This window comes from Hippichthys cyanospilos, chromosome 4, assembly GCF_059441005.1.
Source record: "Hippichthys cyanospilos isolate Australia breed blue-spotted pipefish chromosome 4, RoL_Hcya_1.0, whole genome shotgun sequence".
Lineage (NCBI taxonomy): Eukaryota > Metazoa > Chordata > Actinopteri > Syngnathiformes > Syngnathidae > Hippichthys > Hippichthys cyanospilos.
In genome coordinates this window covers 18,861,915-18,881,576 of record NC_142372.1, presented here as the reverse complement: position 1 = coordinate 18,881,576, position 19,662 = coordinate 18,861,915, and the positions used below count along the sequence as shown (strand labels likewise).

The window sequence follows — 19,662 nt, the reverse complement described above, 5'->3', positions numbered from 1 at the left end:
CAGATCACACAGAGACAAATGACTAGTCACACTCGTAATCACACCTAAGGGCATTTTGGAGTGTGAAATATACCTAACAACATGTCTTTGGGTATGTGGGATGAAACCGGAGTACCCAGAGAAAATCCATGTTAGCACGAAAGAACATGCATACTCAACACAGGAAGGCCTGCGCCAGAATTGAGACACGACCTCCACATGTGAGGCAGATATGCTAACCAGTTTCCACCGTGCCACCCAAAGTTTCTTATTATTTTAACTGTGTGTTGCTGTTTTGCACAGGTACTGCCAATAGAATGGTTGTTTGCTTAATCTTAAGGCAACTTAACCCATTTCAACCCATCGGTCACAAGTGACCGTGAAGAAAATTTTATTTATGCGACTCTATAAATGATTTTTCAATCATTTTTCATGGAGTATTGAAATACTACAATATGTAGAGAAAATGTGTGCAATGTCACATGTTTAGAGAATATTGTCACATGACCAGAGCTGTTTACTTTATGGTTGCACTTCCAGAGAAATGTGACAGCCTCAAAGCTCCCAACAAAAGGTTAGTAAAGTATGTTAAAATAAACATAAAACAAAGATTTTTCATACACATTATCTTTAAAATGATATATGCATTTGCATTTACTCAAATTGGTTTGGTGTGTTTGCACAATGAGCAATTATTTTGTTGTGACCGGTCATAAAACACACCTTTTCAACAAATATTTCACTTTGTTTTTTTGTGGTTGTTTTTTTAAGTGCTTGAATATTGCAAAGGGTTACCAATGGCATATGATTTGGATGTTTTCATGACCAGGAAAAAAATGGGCTTGAATGGGTTAAGCAATATATTTTGTGACGAAAACACTCTGAAGTTTTGACATGGACTTAAATGACCACCTAGAGTAATTTTACTGTCATGATTCTGATATACAGGCGTTACATTTCACAGTTCAATGTTACGTATATCTTGAAACATTGTTGGGTTACAAGACTGGACATGTGCTCACCCACACATGTTAAGCAATTCAAAAAACTTTTCCAGTAGTTGATTGCGACTAATAGCCCGAGGCGACACACCTATGATGTGTCTCAGACACCATTAAATCACACCATTTATGAGTAGTCGCCTTATGCACTCTGCCCGTGGAACAAAATCGCTCCAGTCTTTCAAATCATGTGGTGAACTTCCTCTCTGGTAAAACTTCCCCTGAGTGATGACACTGTAAGAGAAAATAACTGATTAAGGTGTGTGTGTGTGTGTGTGTGTGTGTGTGTGTGTGTGTGTTATTTCATAAATTGTTGTGTCAGAACTTCATTTAAGCCCTCTCTATTTGGCCTCATGTTCTTTTGCATTTACAATGTGTTCAGTTCTATTATGACTGATGTACACTTGATGTACTTGTTAGATGGGATAACCGCATTTGTCTTTCTCGGCGGTTTCACCGTACAGATTGAAATTATGATTACAAAAGTAGCTTTATTTAGAAAACTACAGTGACACTTCTGGACCACTTTGACCATAGACAAGAGGTTTTGTCTTATAAGTTCCAAGTTCATGTTGTTTAACTGCCTGTTTGTTAACTCCCTTGCGTTTTGGTTATAGTTCAAAATTAGGGAACAGTTGAATATTATGTCTTATTTCTGTGTCATAAATACAAATAGTGAGACAGAGACATTACGATAGAGGCAGATAATCGGGTTGAGTGATTTAAAGAGAAGCGTTGCTGATTTGAACCGACAACCTCATCACTGGGAAGAAGATGTGCTAATCAGTCTGCCACCATGCAGCACACATGTGTTAGATTTAATTTGATCAAATGTGGAACAACCGGAATAGGGAAATGTGATGCATATATGTTGTCTGTAGCTTCAGTTAATTTGTAGTTTTAATTTCTAGTCAGGCTTTGGAATAAGATGGATGATTTTACTTCATTAGAATAAAAATATGATTAATAAAAATATGAATAATAATGTGGGCCCCTTTCTTTTTTATTGTAGACAAAAAGCAACGGAGAGAACACAAATTTCATTAACCGAGTATAATGATTAAAATTGTCTGCTTTTGTGGTCTTGTTTGGTTCAGCCTTGTGGTCAAGTTAAAAAGAATGAAATCACCTAATTCTGACCTAAATCTGCATTATCAGCCAGTTTTTATAATTCACAATGTTTCTCAGCGAAATTCCTCGTCTTGAAGTCTTAACTTGTAACAATACTCTAATGCCCCTGGTTAATATTTCCTGCTGGTAGTGTATTTTAACACTTGACTGTTTTAGTTGTCCAACATCCAAAGTAGTCTTGCAGTGTAACAGCCTTATTTTAATGATAAGCCTTTATCCATACGGAACATTAGCGCAATCTCTCCTGAGTGTGAACAAGTGTTTCTGCCTTGAGTTGTTGTCAAAAACTTGTATTGTGAAATACAATTTGACCGCTGTTGAGCCATTCATATAAGTGCAACAGATCCAACCACTAAAACGTTGAGTCACACGCATTTGCCCCACCTTTTCCATCAAATCTATTTCACAATTTCAACAATAACACCACTGTATAATCGTTGTGTGGAATGGGGCCAGGAGGGGGCGAGACTCTGTGTCTAAATCAGTCACTGTGAGAGAGATTTTAGTTTATATGAAAGAAAATGATGTTTCATTAAATAACCCTCAGCTTTGAAATGCACCTTTTATAATATGTGTCCATCGTTAGAAAACGCAAGTATTTGAAACCCCTCTCTGTGTGATGAAGGGCAATTCTATAACACGGCGAATCATAAGCACAGTTTCGTGTGCTAGAAGGAGGAAATGGGCAAGGGAGTTTTGTGAGGAAGAGGGTGTGTTCACAGGTGTTCAAGCTTTTGTGTTTGTTTTTTGTCTCATTGTTGTACTACGACACAAACCTGGCGAATATAAAAGGCAGAGTTGTGAATCATCAAGATTGAACGACTCAGATCACAGGTTGCCCAGCATCTCAGCAGCACTAAATTCAAGCCTGATTGTCACTGCTTGGTACAAAAATGACAACTGCCCTTCTTTGGGGGACTTTCCTTGGACTTTGGGCAATGGTCTATTCCACTCAGGTTAATTGTAAGTGGCAGTCTTTTTCTTTGGTGTGCTTGTTTTCTTTTTTGTTTGTTTGTTTGTTTGTTTGTTTTTCTTTAAGCAGGTGGCTGATACAGTGTTTTAATGTAATTTTAAATGTTGCTTTGTATTTAATAGGGTTCTAATTGGAAGTATTCCGAAAATGAATCAACGATATTATGTTTGTTTTCATACTGAAACATATTTTTTGTTTTTATTGAGATTAAACTCACTCTATCAATGTTACATTCAGATTTAGTCATGTCTGTCTCCCAGTGTGATTTTTCAGTACATAGAGTTGTACCAATGAGCACATGGTTTTCATTCACATGGTGTCTTTTTTTTTTTTTTTTTTTTTTGCTCAATGAGTCAGCACTTCAATTGCTACCACCTGAAGTTGTCTTAATTTTTCATTCTACCTTTTCAACAGACCTAAGCATTATATTTCACCACTACATTGAAGCTTTAGATGTTACACCAAGGTCTTTGTAAAAACAGATTCATTAATTTAATTTGAGGAGAGAAAACGATAAATATGTTACACACTTCTGTTCTTATCGCTATGGAAACGGTAGAACAGAATGAGATGGTTATGAATGAGATTAGTTAACAATTACATTGATGTACAGTTCTTTATAAAATGTCAATGTTAATTCATTTCAGTTCATGATTTTGAATCCCCTTCTATACTTGAGTTACGTTTGCTAACTGTGCCAACCCACTCACATATGACTAATCACACAGGTTAATCATTACTGTCACACCTTAACAAAGAAGACAACACAAGTTAATACAAAAATTCCAGTCTTAACATGCAACCTCCTTTAAGGTCATAGATTACTTCTAAGGCAAAAACTTTCCATGTCAAGTCTGGTAGGTAAATATTTGTGGTGATCCTTGTATTTTTCCAACTCTTTCTCCCAGCTGTGACCCAAATTCCCATCAAAACTGAGGACGACGTGCTCCGAGAGGCTGTGACGGATGGGTTCCTTGTTGAACAATTTCCCTCCCCGTCACTCAAATCCGAACCACTTCAAGAAAACTCGAACATTCAACAGTCCAACCAAACATCCTCTGGCAGTCGGGGACATAGTCGTAATGAAACCCTCATGAAGGCAATCATTGAGGGCAGCGCATCAGGTGACGTTCTTATCCAGCCCAAGGATGAAAGTTATTCAACCTCAAGTGAAAGAACTTTGTCAACTTCCAACTCATCTACTACCTTAAGTCATCCCTATGACTGGAGTTCTTCATCCAAGTCAAATGCAAGCCAGTCAAGTGAGACCGCTGAGAGCAGTTTGCTCTCTCAAGCTGATGATCTTGAGACTTTTTACTCAGGGTCTGGAAATAGCGATGTCCTAGACAGCTATCCTACGATGCAAACCAGTATGACCTCTACTGGAGGTGATGGGGTAGCATCGTCTTTAAGTAACACAGGGCAGACGGCTCCAGATGATGATACCGGGTCAGGATCAGGATTTGGAATGCCCAAAAATATAGGAAAACCCAGAATCTTTGAATTTCCATCAGTCCAAGGTAAATATCATTTTGAGATCTAGAGTACAAATAGCTGAGTGAAAAACACAACAACACAATTTTTCTGTCTTCCCAGGTGGGGAATTTTACCACGTACCTGCATCTGATATTTCTGTGACACCAGAACCACACAAAGGCCATGTGACACCAGGTAACTCAATAAAGATTTTGGCATGTTCTATCTTTTTTTTTTTTTTTTTTTTTTTTAAGTTATAGGGTTAAGATTTTCATTAAGTCCAGCTCTCTCCTATCACCAGATTGGATCATCATCTTGGGTTTCGTTGTTGGGGTTGCAGCATTGGTGATGCTTTGTGCTGCCATTGCAACCAGAGACAAGTGAGACTTTTAACATTATTGAGAGTAAATATTTACCTCTAATTAGTTCATGTAATTGAAACAGTTCCTATTTTTAGGTGGAATGGTCCAAGACAAGCATCGAGTTCACGAACCAAAATTGACTCGTCACAGAAGCAGAAGGGAGAGAACAAAATATTCTTGCAAAAAGATATACCCAAGGAAAACGGGAAGGTGGGCGAGTACACGGTTATCCCTTTGGATGAACTTCCAGAGAGATATTCACACTGAGACCAACATTTTCTTTCAAGAATGTGAAGCTATGCCGCCTAGGAAGTGAGGCAAGAAAGGTTCTGAACATTTTAGCAATTTTAAATCCTAACATATTCGGCTCCTTGGCAACATTCCTAATATGTTTTCTTATTTAAGTGCCAGCAACTGCTTTTAACAATTAAATCTGAGAAATTCAACCGTTAAACAAAGGTTCCTCAATACCTAATGATGGGAATGGAAACCCAGTTGTTGAGGATTGTTTCCCAATGTTTCAGTTGCTTGGACTCGTTTGCTCCTTCTGCTAACGATTCTCTTATCGATTCAAGTCGGGACTGATCACCATGCATGTTGCATAGCACAACATGTATGGCAACGTTATTACAGTAGGAGCGCAGCATTGTGCCTGGCGGTGCAAAGGCTCGAAGGTCCGGGTTACATTTCGCAAGGAAGGATGAAAACAGGGCAGCTTGCAGTCTTGCAACGTTGATATGCATGCACTCACACATACTCACACGTGCATACACACACACACAAACAACATAAAAACAGTGTGGATGCTAACCTACCTGTTTATTCTGCTTTTATTTTCATAAAAGAATCAATAAGTCAAGTCAAATGTATATACTATATATAGCCCTGAATCACCACAGTCTCAAAGGGCTTCGCAAGTGAAGATAAGGTGAAGATAAGAGAATCGATCAAGAGTTGGCTCGTTAACTGAATCGAAAATGGAATCGGAATTGTAAAAATCTTATCGATTTCTTATTTTTGTGTTGGATATTTGTAAAGCAACTATTTAAAAACAGTGTGATTTGTAACTTATTAGGAACCTTTTGATGACATTATTTTTGTACATTTTTGTAATTACTGTATGTATATGTAATTCATACAATGCAGTTCTGTTAACCTTGCCAAAACAGGAATGAAAGCACTGAATCTACTAAAGCAGCTTGTTAGATGCTACTATTCTGTAACATAGTATTAGGGAGCATGCTTTGAGAAATAAGCCTATCAGCTTCTCATCAATAATTTATTGGTACCATTTTTCATTTTCATACAAATATTAAAACATTACACACATTTGGTTTTATGTTGATGTTTTTTTTTTGTTAGTTTGTTTTTTGCCGGATTTCCAGTCTCAGTCAAAATACAATGGATGTTAGGCGGAAAAAAAGACTGGAGGAAAAAAGAAATGGGGAAAAAACATATTGAATTCACTAAGACTTTATATATTTTATTAAAAAGAAGAAAAAAGAACAGACCAAGAACATTTAATTTTAAGATCAGGAAAAGATACAAGAAAAGTTACATTTTCATTTCCAAAATATTATATGCCATTCATATGTATCTGATATTCAGAATCAGGGCAGATTTTCCCCATCTTCCTAAAAAGTGCTAACAATAAGAGTTTCTTGAAATAAATATAATTCAAAATATCACAAGTTGAACAGTAAAGCCTGATTTGTCCATTTTTTTTCTTTGTTTAGTCAGACATTTAATAAAATACATACAAGGGGTTATTGCATGGCTTCCATTCCTTTGCTATTGTCTGTCAACCAACAACATTGCAGTGTCTCACTTGACTTTTTTTATGAACTGTACATATGCACAGTGCACCTGGTACCTAGACAAAAAGGGGTAAAAAGTCGTGGTACACTCCTACCACTTCCTGGTTTTGATACCCATCACACTGACATAAATAACAACAAATTGCATCTTTTAAATATTAACATAGCCATTTTCAAAATCAAGCTGTATGATAAAATGGCCCAAGCTAAACATCTTACTCAGTCTCACTACATGCAGACACTTAGCTGCCACCAACATTTTCCAAGTTACAAAGATATTTCGCTTTGCTCATGAGCTTCAAACCAAATATACAATCAAATAATTATGCAATTCATTTAATATTTAGGGCTCATCTCCTTGATCATGATTTGGAGCACAGAAGTAATGAAGGGAAATTATTTTAATCTTATTCAGAGTTCACAGTCTATCAAAAAAGACTACAAGCCCAAAGCTGAGTATAATAAACATACTTCTAGCATGTTAAACTAACCATATATAGAAAGTATGACAAAATAATTCAAAACAATAAGCTCAGCTCAAACAGTAAACTCTATCCAAGTTTTACACATTTATCTAAAGAGAGTATGTATATACACAAAGTGCAAGGAGGCACTTTAAGCAAGAATACTTTTACATTAGCTGTTATATTCATCAGACCAAAAGAAATAAATGAAATTGGAAATATTGTACAATCAAACGCTAGAGATTGAATCATTTGCACATGTGATAAACAAACATGACCAAATAAGACTTATAGTCACGGGACAAAAAAAACAAAAAAAAAAACATGATGGTCTAAGTCAAAGTAACACAGATGAGGAGGGCCCAGCTATCCTCCTTCCGCCATTAATATGGATACAAGTAATTTCCTCAATTATTGGGAGTCCCAGATTAAGTTGTATCCTGAAATTTCAACAACATGCTTACTGCACCTATGCAGCTGATTTATTCAAGGCAAGGTAATTATTTAAAAAAAAATGTGGAAAAAAAACACAAAACAATGCACAGGCTTGAATAGTGAGAACCATTTCTAATTTTTTCATCTTGACTCCTATCATACAGTATTTTTCATTCTCATCTTTCCCTTTTGTGCTCAGAAACTGCACAAAATGTATGAACACATATTGTACATTCAGTCATATCCTGGAACTACTCCCAAAACGGAATTGTTTGACATATTACAAAAAATATTTACAAAAACATGATCAAAGTAACCTGGAGGGTGCCCTCAGGGAAATTGTTTTACAACACATCATGCACTGACTGTTTCCACGATTAGAGGCCACACCTTTTCCACGTTATGGTCAATGACATAAGCTTTTGTTTTAGACTTGACTGTGGGTGTGACATCAGGGTGTAATGTCATTAGTCAAAAAGTAAAAGCTATTGCACCAGCCTGACTGTATTGTAATATCACGTAGAGATGCTTTTTTACAATCTGTATTCATTGACCATATTTGCATTTTAAGAATAAATAAACAGCCCTCCAAAGATCTAAATGCATAAGCCTATATTATTGTAACAACCACCCGTTACTGAAAAAAAGCAACATTCACCGGTTAAAAAAATTCTAAAACATTTACCTCAAGACTTTTATCAACTCAATGCTCTGCTTTCCCATTATTTGCAGATCTCTATGCAACACAAAGATGTTAGATACAAAAATGAAATGAAGTTTTATAAAAAGTTGAGGAAGTCCTTAATTGACTAAGCAGGAAGTTTGCAGCAGCACCAAGTAAGGCCCTGAGTCTTTTCAACCAAATGTTGCTGAGTTTTTTTGCATATATATATATATATATATATATATATATATATATATATATATATATATATATATATATATATATATATATATATATATATATATATATACACATATATATATATATACACAAAAAATGTGTTTTCTTTTTTTTCAGAAGGGCAAATTAAGGATGATTTTCCTGTACATTATCTGCAGGCAATGTTATATGAGTTTCTTTCTTTTTAAATTTTGCTTTCAGTGGGAAAAAAATAAACTTGTGGAACTCAGGGTAAGGCGCAGCAGCTTCGGGCTCTGCTTCACTCGCATTTCCATGGCTCCTCTTCAACAAAACTGAACCCTGCAGTCTTGCCATTATTGCCCATGCTGACCTGAAAGCAATTATCAACAGTTTCTAACTAAGGGCCAAAGGCACCATTATAACAAACCATTAGTGGTTGGAGCAGAGAAGCCATAAGTTCTTGACATTCAGGGCCATTGTCCTCCGGGTGGATATTAATATTGGATTTCACATGTATAGTCCGCCTTTGAAAACTCATGTAATGGAATAGGAAGCGTTTTATGGTAACAGAAGTACATCAAAACAGGGTAATGCATTTTGCGAGTTGGCCATGTATTAATGGATTCTCTGCCCAACCGAATTAGAATACAGTATGTCAAATGCTGAGAATGCAACTTCAGCATCATAGACAATGCACTATCACCACAAGGTAAACTAACAGCAATTATCATTAATTTTCCGTGCTAGTAAAACTCTGTAAAGGACAGTCCGAGTTCATTATAGTTAATGAGAAGGCTAATTTTACTATGCATGATTTTTTTGATTGATCATTGTGAAACAGCAGTCTTTATGTTATACTATAGGCCAACATTTATACTTAAAAAAAGAGGAGGAGAAATTAAAGAGCAGTTTGGTTGGGGCTGCCTTGAATACATAAATACATGTCCAATTAATATGACATAACCACAAATAAATCAATAATACTTGTGTAAAGCATGATGCATGAGGAATGCAACAAACATCCATTCATCTGGATCTGATACACAAAAACAAATCTTTAAAGAGGAGGTTAAGTCAAAAATGTTATTTACAATAGCTTGTTGGATGTAGCCCCGCTAGTCTAAACACAACATTTTGTTACATACAACATTTGTGGAAGCCTTGTGAAACTGATGTCATAATAAATAGAAAGCAAGGAGCAATATGAAATGAATAAACACAGGTGGCCTTTTTCCACAATTTTTCCACAAATGCAATGTAAATAAAAAATCCAAGTTTAAACGAGTGGGGCCACAAAACACATGTAGATTTTTTTAAATATAGACTTTCCCTTTCATTGTTATATTATTACTGAACAACTTTATCGTCTCTAAGTTAACCTGGTACAACAAAAACTGCTTTTTCCTGTCATTAAATGGGGGATGTCTCAACCAATTTTTCTGCACAAGACATTCACTGGACATGTACACCAATATAGGAATTTATAATCACAAGACGGAGCACAGGAGATTCCACCACTACATACAAGTCTCTATATCCGTTAACGTGAAATGTACCTTGCAGTCGTCTATCAGAATTGAATTGTGGTGAGCGTATACATTCTGGTTGGTGTTATTTTCAAAGAAGGATTTTGTTTTGGTCATCTCAAAATCCTCCATTCGGGATTGTTGCGCATCGAAGGAGTCAAGCTCATCTTTGGAGAGATGGTATACAATACCGGCTCCGTATGAGTCTCCAACCACATTGACTGAGGTACGGAAACGATCCCTGCATGTCAAAAAGAGAAAAGGCAGCTCAATTAGAAGGCAAAGAAAAAAGAAACAACAGCTGTTGATGCAGACAACACATGCTTTTTGCCGAGTTTTGACTGCAACATGTGCATTGTGCGCAGATGCAGAACACTGGACCATCTCTATGAGCCTTAGTGGGATTTTAAATTCTGCATGGAGGTTTCCACAACTTATGTCCACATGGGTTTGGAAAAATATATTTGAGCTCCTCTCTCGTATAAGGGTGTACAGGAGTACAGGCTTACTGGCAACTCCTGGCCATTGAATTTGCGCATATGGTTTACACTGGATGCAGGAATTCACCAAAGCTGCTTTTTGTCATTACTTTTGTCCATGGCGTTTTTTATATCTTGCTGCAACGAGTCCAATCTGATGGTTTGAGAATAGGACCACTGCTATTTACAGATTATATGATTCTGATGGCTTTATTGAGCTGTGACCTTTAAAGTTTACAGGGGCAGATGACATCTGAGGATGAGGCTGCCAGGATGAGAATAAGCACTCTAAATCAAAGGCAACGGTTGGGTCCCCAGGTCTGGTTCAAGAGTGGAGCAAGTATGCTCCATGGAATCGATGGACAGATTGGTACACACTCTATAGTGGTACCGTGTCACAACCTTTAGATAGAGAGCGAAAGGACAAACTTACAAACAACACACAAGAGAAACAGTATGATTTATTATTTTGTATTAATTAGGATTCACTTTCCAGTCACCATTGAGCTGACACTTGTGTGGGCCTCAATCATTTACCATATTTATTTATTTATTTTACAAAGAATGCTTATATCACTCCACCTCTGTCAAAGGTGTATGCATTTATTGTACCGACGTCAGGTTGGGATTGAGGAAGGTTAGCACATACACCTCACAGGTTAGCACATACACCTCACAGTTCAGAGGTTGCAAGTTTGATTCCAATTCGAAAATGTATCCCCGATAAATGAACATGGCCTCAAGGATTAAAATGCTTTTGAATTGCAATCTGCATTTATTTTAAATTAACATCCGTTTAAAATTGCTGGAAAAATCTGTCTGGAAATACTAAAAATGACATGCTGCCTATTGCTCAAAATGACTTGTATTACCATGACAAAGAGAGAACATTAATTCCATATATGTTTATTTTATTAAAATATAACTGAAGCGTCCCCTCAAAATATATGAATCAATTTGAAAAATTAAATGAGTCTGCTTGAAACTGCAATTGTCAAGCCTATGAAGCTTTTGCAGTTACAATTTTTCAGGACGATGACAGAATTTAATGATGTCTTTTGGGAATCGCAAACTTTTCTTAACTGTCGTTTGAAACATTTGCATTCAGTGCAGCATACGTGAACTGGAATAGTAAACAGACTATTATTAAATCAACAGGAGGTTGGGTTAGAAAGAAAAGTTCATGACTGGACTCGAAAAGCAAAAACAGAACAATGTCAACCTTACGGTACTATTGAAAGCATTTTACTTACAGGAGCCAATCGACAGCCACAAGCAGGCTGATGTCCTGAGTGGGCAACCCCACCGCTGTTAGGATAAGCAGCATGGTTACAAGTCCAGCACTGGGGATGCTGGCGGCTCCAACACTTGCCAGTGTTGCTGTCATACTGTAGAGGAAATTCACTACATTTCAGAGAACACTTGGTATTCTTTCATGATGTTATGTGTTTTAAATAGTAATTACCGGCACAACATGTAACCGACTTCCAAGAAGATCTCATGTCGCGTGCTATCCTCACCTGACAGTGACAATTTGGCCCCAGTCGAGAACAATCCCATTCATCTGAGCGATGAAGATGGCAGCCACGGCCTCATAGAGTGCTGTGCCGTCCATGTTGATGGTGGCCCCAACAGGGAGGACGAAACGCGTTACTCGCTTGTCAATTTTCAAGTTCTCCTCTAAGCATCGGAACGTGACAGGCAAGGTCCCAGCACTACAGAATTTGAAGGGAAAAAAAAAAAAACACAGGCAGCCCAAACAAATGAATATAGCTCACCATCTAAAGCATTCTATTTCATATTATGCGTTGTACTAATGCAATTAGGTCGTCATTGATGTGATGCTTTCAAACAAACGTGTTCCTATATTCTCACTACTAAATATTATTCCAAAGTATTCTGGTTTATTAATTGTTGTTTTGTTATATGCAAGCTAATATAGACGGTGACTTTAACGGAACAAAAATCATTCAAGAAAAGAGTCAATAAAGAGAAGAAAAAAAACTGTTGTGTCTGAACAGCTGCAATGTTTGTTTTGTCTGACAATTAGTACTTCTTGTCGATGGTGGAGCAGCAAGCTGGCAGGAACTTAAAAGGAGTGAGCTCACCTCAGGAGGGGAATGAGGGCATCTCATGTCATTAATAAAACAGAGAGTAAATGAAAAATATCCCGCATGGAAACAAAGTTGGAAGTTGCTGCTGGCATGAATATTTTAGTTACCGCTTGAAATAAAACTTCCTGTTGTTATTTGCTATGTAGCCACAGAAACAACGTAATTATAAACAGGATTTGTACAACAAATCTCGAGTAACAAGCGGACACCTTGTGCCACCAAGCGTGAGGTCAGTGGAATCCCTTTGCAAAGACATAATTATTTTAATACCTGGATGCTGTTCCAAGTGCTGTGACCCAAGCCTGGAACATTCCCATGAAGAACTTGAACGGATTTTGTTTGACTATCACAAAGTATATTAGAGGAAGGAAGATGCCTCCGTGGATGATGAGGCCCACGATCACAGTGACCATGTACATCCCCAGCTGGCGGGCAACCACCTCTAAGTCAGCAATGGAGATGATTTTTCCACAAATCAGGCAAGCAATTCCAACTGGCGAGTACCTGAAAGAGGAATCATCAACATATTTATTAATGGAGGAACATCCATAGCAGATGGTGTTTTTTTCTGGCTTTGTTTTTTTTTTTTTTTGTGACTGACACTTACCACATAATTGCACTAACAATCCTCATGATGATCTCATTCAAGACGTTAAAGAACTCCAGCATAAGCTTGGCCTTTTCCCCCATTTTCCCCATGATGACTCCAAACGCAACAAAGAATCCAATCAAGCCTTTGAGACAAAATATAAGCGCACATTAAAAGGGAAATCACAATATCTATTGAACTTTTTTTTTTAATTTTTGCCCAGAATAGGATCATTAGCCTACCGAGGACATTCATCCCACTCTTGAACTGAAGTGACCTCTTGATAGTGAACTGCGGGGGTGCTTTGGTTCTATTTGTGGGCACCTGTACTTTTGTGGTCACTGTTTGTATCTGCACAAAAAATACATAACAAAAGTTGGAACAATGAAGAGGTGAGCTACACTTTGCATGTATTCTAACGTCAGGGCACTGAAAAGCAAATAGATGGTAGGAAATGTACCTGCTGGAAGCAGGCTTGCACCAAGTTTTCCGGGAACAGATTCCGGATGAGATCAAAGAAAGCATCCACACTGGAAACGTCATCATTTTTCTTCCCCTGTCCAAGATTAGCTCTTAGCTTTGGGTTCCCGGGATGGATGAGCAGCACTAAGATCACCCCCAAGACGGCTGCAATCACTGTTGTTGACATGTAGTATACCATGGCTCTGGTGCCTAAACGCCCGCTAGATTTCGCATCCAAGCCAGCTAGTCCTGTTACAAAACAAAATGAGGTATGAAGCGTCGTCACTTGTCAGTCCCTTGTGTCTTATTTTAACATGCAGACATTATCAAGTGAATTTTAAAAAATGTTGTCTTGGTGTCAAGTCTGATGACAATGCAAAGTCAGTATGCCTTAGGTTAGTGGTTTTCAACCTCTTTCAATGATGGATGCCCTGTAGAATATTTTTTGCACAAAGCATATTTGGATTAAAAAAAACAAAACAAAACTAGAGTACTCTGCCATTCATGTCAGATTTATTATACGTTGTAACTACATTTGTATTGGTTCCGCAGATAGATTGTGTAACATCATCTGTGTTAAGTCTGGCCTGTCTGCTGGGGAATTGTGCAACCAATCAGAGTGTGGCTCTATATATAACTTTATATAACAAAGTTAAGGCATAGCCTACAATGTTTTGCAAACATATCATGATAAAAAAACACAATTCAGAAATAGGTTGATTAACAATCCAATTACTTTGCTCTTAATTTGAAAATAAAAATGCTTTGTTCCAATCATGGCATTTAAAAAGGTTTTGTTGATACCTGCAGAAACCCTGTTATAACCCTACTCCTATGGCTATTCGTACCCTATTTGAGAACCGCTGGCTCAGGGTATCCTGGTACCAAGTGTGTGCATGGACAAACCCACGTTTGAACATGATATTTCTTATAGAAATTCTGCAACAAGCAGATGAGGCACAACAAACACATAGATTTAAATTAAATCATTTGACGTCAGAATCTCCATTAGGTAAAGTGAAATTTTGTTTTTAGAGCTTATTACCCCCTTTGGATGCATGTATTGAACATTTCTGTGAAAATATGAACTCATAAAATGGAAATTTTGCCATTAGGGTACTAATGCAAGAATAGACTTGTGCATTAAAAAGAAGTGTAATTGTAGGAATATTATTTTAATTTGCAATTTGAGCTGGCAATATTCACAAGTCTCAAAGTCATTATTTCAGGTTTGCTATATGCAGGCTTTTAAAAGACTTTTGTAACCTGAAGCTCTTTATCCTGGTGTTCACTGTTTCTGCTCGAGGCTCCAGATTCTAGGCTGCATATCGCAGGCGAGAACACGGCACACACAAATTAGGCAGCACATTTGCAGCCGCCACTTTATTTTACCCACCTGTGACCAGACTTGAAACAACAAGAGGCAAAATAAGCATCTTCAACATCCTCATTAGGATCTCCCCCGGGAAGCTTATGATCAAAATGACATCAGGTGGGAGAGGCGATATGTGCCGCAGCAGCATTCCAGCAATGGAACCCAGAAACACACCTGAATCAGATAAACAAATTGACAATGGCAACAACATGTCAGAATCCAGACTACTATTACTGAAAACACTAAAGTATCATCTGCCATTATGGTGACCGCTGTGAAAGGGCTGTAAATACAATTTAATCTACAATATTTGTTTGATAGTGGACAATCAGTATTATGACCTTAAACTCACCAAGAATTGTCAGCGTTAGAACCATGTTCTTCATGATTTTATCACATACGGAGCTGCATGCACTCTCACTTGTGTCCACTGTGGGCTCTAAGTGGCCCTCATCTATCCTGACTTCCACTTGCTTCTGCATCTTGCTGGCGCTGTGACAGAAGACAACAAGGAAAAGCTTTTCTCACAGCATGGTGAAAGGAGGGGTGAACAGTTCGGACATTTCTATCAAATTTAGTGGATGAAATCAACATATTTTCACATAAATGCAAATTAAATAAAACAAATGTATTTCAGTGGCCTTGTTCAACTCAAAAATCTCAAGGCTGTTATTTACATTTGGCAATGAAGTTCAGTTTGGTTGATGCGTAGTTGTTTTTTCAGTCAGGCAGGTTAGGCACAGGAGTAAGAGCAATATCACACATATTTAACCTTCTACTTGGAAAGTCATTGCATGGCTGTTGTCGGGCTCAGATGCAGCGCCATTACAGCCAAGGACTGCAGTTACTGTCGATTGCTTGCGCTTTCTTCGGCTCTGCGATGTGACGAATTTAGAGTGCATGCACAGGTGACAGAACGCATTTTAAGACTGATCTTGAACTGGTGATTCAGTAATAGAATAAAGTTGAAAATTATTTCCTTTATCAATGTAGGTGCAAAAAAAAAAAAATTCTATTGTGTGTCACTAAAATAAACAGAATAAACACATTCAATAGAAGTAGGAACCATTGAATGCACTTCTCCCCCTTAAAGATTCCGTATGCCATATTTTGAAATACATTATATATATATATATGCAATAAATGCAAACACCATTTTTTTGATTATTCAAACATAAACACTGAAGCATGCAATACCTGAAACCAGTGAACTGGTATTCCAGCCCAGAAAACTTTTAAGATACAGTCCCACAATTCTTTCCAATTCACTGTTTGCTTCAAAAACAGCGTTTTACATCACCATTTCAATTATATATTAGGTTAAGATTTGGGGATCGCGCCATCTTCTCTATAATGTCCAAAAAATATTGCAGTTTCAGAACCAGAACTCTCTTCCATTGAAATACCCATTTACTGGAGATGCCATTCTGTGGGGTTATTGTAGGCTTTAGTAAGGAAATCTAACTGATCCAGAATCCATGCATAAACTGACCCAATTCCATGCTTATGAACGGCATTCGCGAATCATGGTGTGTGTACACCGTATTTCACAGCGTTAACTGGAAACCTTTTGAATTCATCTGAAAAGCTGTCCTAGAAGAACAGTCTAGCTTTCATCACTGCCGAAAATGTTGCACCATTTCTCTCAAGGCAAGTCAATGTGCAATATGTAACCATTTCAGCACTTGTTTTTTTTTTTTTTTTAACAATAGTATTTTGTGACAGTTTCTTGCCATCGGCTTGGCCTCACATTGGTGTCTTTCAGAAATGTGAAAAATTGTAGCAAACCAATCATCATGGGCCCGAATAAAAGTTCAAAAGGTGGCAGGAGTTGACTTCATGCTCCACAACAGTTCACATGAATAATATATTAGTTCGAGAAAAATTCAAAGCAAGTGACAGAAAATAAAGCAAAATCTTATAGCAGTATTCAGTTTTTACCAGAAACTAATGACTCATTTTATATTTTAACATATATCTTTTCTTGTATCACTTTTGTGTAAAAGGAACACCCCGATTTTGTTTATCTTGAATACAAAATGTAGGGTTTCCAATGTTTAAGAGATGTGTAAGTTCAAGTTATTACATTTAAAAATAAATGTTGCTACTGCTTTATTCCTATCGCAGGGGTTCTTAACTTGGCTTCGATGGAAGTTGTCCTTCACTGACTGCAGGTGAATGTGTTACACTGTTTGGCCCTTCAAGTGCAATTCATTTTGTACATCAGAAAAATAACATATACAATACCTTTGTTATTTTTTCACCAAAGAAAGGTTTGGTGAATGCGCATACGAAACTGGTAAGGTTCAGTACCTCCAACAAAGTTAATAACCACGGCCAACCACCAATAATCATTCTTTCTGCAAAGCTTTGTCTGTAAATGTGCTTGACAATCCAGCTAAATAACAAAGACGGTGATGAAAACAACCAAGTGGAGGGAATTAAACCTTTATTTTGTGAAAATGTAGAAGTACAGTGTCTTATTTCTTATCACTAGAGAGTTGTAATGTTTTGGTGTATGGTCATTTGATTTCTGACAAATCTCGTAAATTACTGCTGACCCAAGCTTTTCATCATGCTGCCTCATCACAGCACTGATGCAACATGTTAGTTTTCTATGGTTTGGTGTAAAGCCTCTTGGACTTAAAGATCAGCTCTCCCCTGTGCGCCCTTTAAATCTACTGCAGAGTACAGACGTTCACAGTTACATAACAAAGCTCGTGTCACAGAGACACTTGACCTTTTTGACTTTAACACCTGGATTATTAGTTCTGAGAGCAAGTACAATATGGACAGCATTTATTTTGGTTTGAAAAGGTAAAGTTTAACACCAACTTTTCACCTTACAAGATCTGTGATTGCTTAAAGCGTGAAATGAGGAGTTAATAAGGAAGACATAATAAGGACCGAGGAAAGACCATTTTGGCTGGTTGAGATTTCATTATAATATCAAATCATAAACTACTGAAGAAATGTCTGTTATGGTGTGATTGAAAAAACATTTGAGGTAAAGAGAGAGCTGCCAAGCCAATCATGCCTGTCTGATACACAGCGCTCCAGCATTAATGAGACTTAAGTCTTTTCAAGAGGATAAAATTAGCACCTCCAGCACACAACTAATTGTGTTACGTAAGTGAAAAGGGGCTTCCCGCGAAAAGTCAAGGTGCCACCTGGTTGTGCTTGGTGAATGTAATGCAAGAGATTACCAATTTGAAATTTTTCAATCAAACTACCGCCCAGAAAATAGCAATCCTAAAATAAATTAGTCAATGACTCTTATGTTGTCAGCAAGGATGAGAAATAGTTTTCACTGCAGGTTAGCTCGCTTTTGCTGTAGTTAGAGCTTTAATCAATTAAGTATGTAAGTGCCAAAACATTTGTACATTTATAAAAGCAATTTTAGGATGCAGTGAAGTTTATTTAATCACCTGATGACAATGTAAATCAAAAACTGCAAATGGGGCAACAAATTGGAACAATGTTGCCAAAGGTGGAGAAGCCTGACCAACAGGTAAAATAACATCAAACTGCTGAACAATATTATGCCAGATCCACATGTGCAATGTTTGTATTGCTCATCACATGAGCTTCCGTATCACCAAGTGAGCAATGCATGGTTTCCAAATGCACTTACCTGTTGATTCGCGAGTTGTTAGGAATGTTAATTGTACTTGAGAGTGACTGCGTTGTTATCCATCAGGTGAACATGGCCTGTTTGTTAGCAAATCCAATTAGAAGCCCCAAAACCAAATGTATTTGAGCTCTTCAGGATGGGTTAGTCAGCCTTGAAAAGTTGCAGAAAAAATTGCAGATGACTTCCTATTCAGCATGCAATATATATCCAGATTCTCAGATGCTTGTGGTTGCAGCTGCAGAGATTTGCGGGAAGGTAAACTGGCTTTCCTGGAGCTCTGACAGAACGCAACCAGACAAAAAGGGTGGAGTCAACCTGCCAAGATTAGCGATAGAACACAATCCTTGCTGCTGATATTATTCTGCCTATAATTTAAACACAATTATTGAATAATAAAACAAAAACATACTGTCTTAGGGACAATATATTTTATCAGACTATGTCTTAGTCTAGTGTAATGTAATCATAATAGGTGGAACTACAATGACTGATCTCATTAATCCACTTGATCGTCACTCAATGTGCAAATATTTATTAGGTTAATAGTTATGTTTTTGAGAAGAATAGGTAAATGCTATGGGAACTCATCAATCTCTATAAATATTGCATCCACAAAACCTCCCTGAATAAAACACGACCATGTTTTTAAAAAGAAAGAATTTGGCTCGTTCAGTATACAGCAATTCTCGTATGAAGTAAGTCATCATCTCAAATAAATTATTTTAAAAACAGTCATCAATTATTTACACAGGAGCATTATCTTTACTTTTCAAAATAGTAATATTAGATCATATCAATGATTATTGTATTCTGTAGGCTGAGGTTGAGAAAAGAAATAAGCTATTAAAAAAAAAACATTAATTAAATTACATCCTTCCGTCCATCAATTTCCTGTAGTACTAGTTCTCATTAAATGAGTCTCTCTCAGCTGACTTTGAGCAAAAGACAGCGCTCAACCTGGACTGGTCACTAGCCAATTC

The 19,662-nt window shown here is 37.2% G+C and overlaps 2 protein-coding genes across 2 annotated transcripts; one reads left to right on the top strand and one right to left on the bottom strand.

Annotated features, from left to right (window-relative positions):
* Positions 1–2,896: 2,896 nt before the first annotated feature.
* Positions 2,897–6,642, top strand: LOC148424915 (uncharacterized). The gene is made up of 5 exons (XM_088412986.1): positions 2,897–3,074; positions 3,993–4,604; positions 4,681–4,755; positions 4,862–4,940; positions 5,018–6,642. The coding sequence occupies exons 1-5, from the start codon at positions 3,005–3,007 to the stop codon at positions 5,187–5,189; spliced, it is 1,008 nt and encodes a 335-aa protein (XP_088269112.1). The 5' UTR covers positions 2,897–3,004; the 3' UTR covers positions 5,190–6,642.
* A 1,967-nt stretch (positions 6,643–8,609) lies between these two features.
* On the bottom strand, positions 8,610–18,922 carry slc1a2a (solute carrier family 1 member 2a). Its single transcript, XM_088412985.1, has 11 exons — positions 18,683–18,922; positions 15,401–15,540; positions 15,070–15,222; positions 13,672–13,922; positions 13,454–13,562; positions 13,230–13,356; positions 12,893–13,126; positions 12,029–12,223; positions 11,762–11,896; positions 10,060–10,270; positions 8,610–8,873 (listed from the first exon to the last, which is right to left on the bottom strand). The coding sequence occupies exons 2-11, from the start codon at positions 15,528–15,530 to the stop codon at positions 8,802–8,804; spliced, it is 1,617 nt and encodes a 538-aa protein (XP_088269111.1). The 5' UTR covers positions 15,531–15,540; positions 18,683–18,922; the 3' UTR covers positions 8,610–8,801.
* Positions 18,923–19,662: the final 740 nt, after the last annotated feature.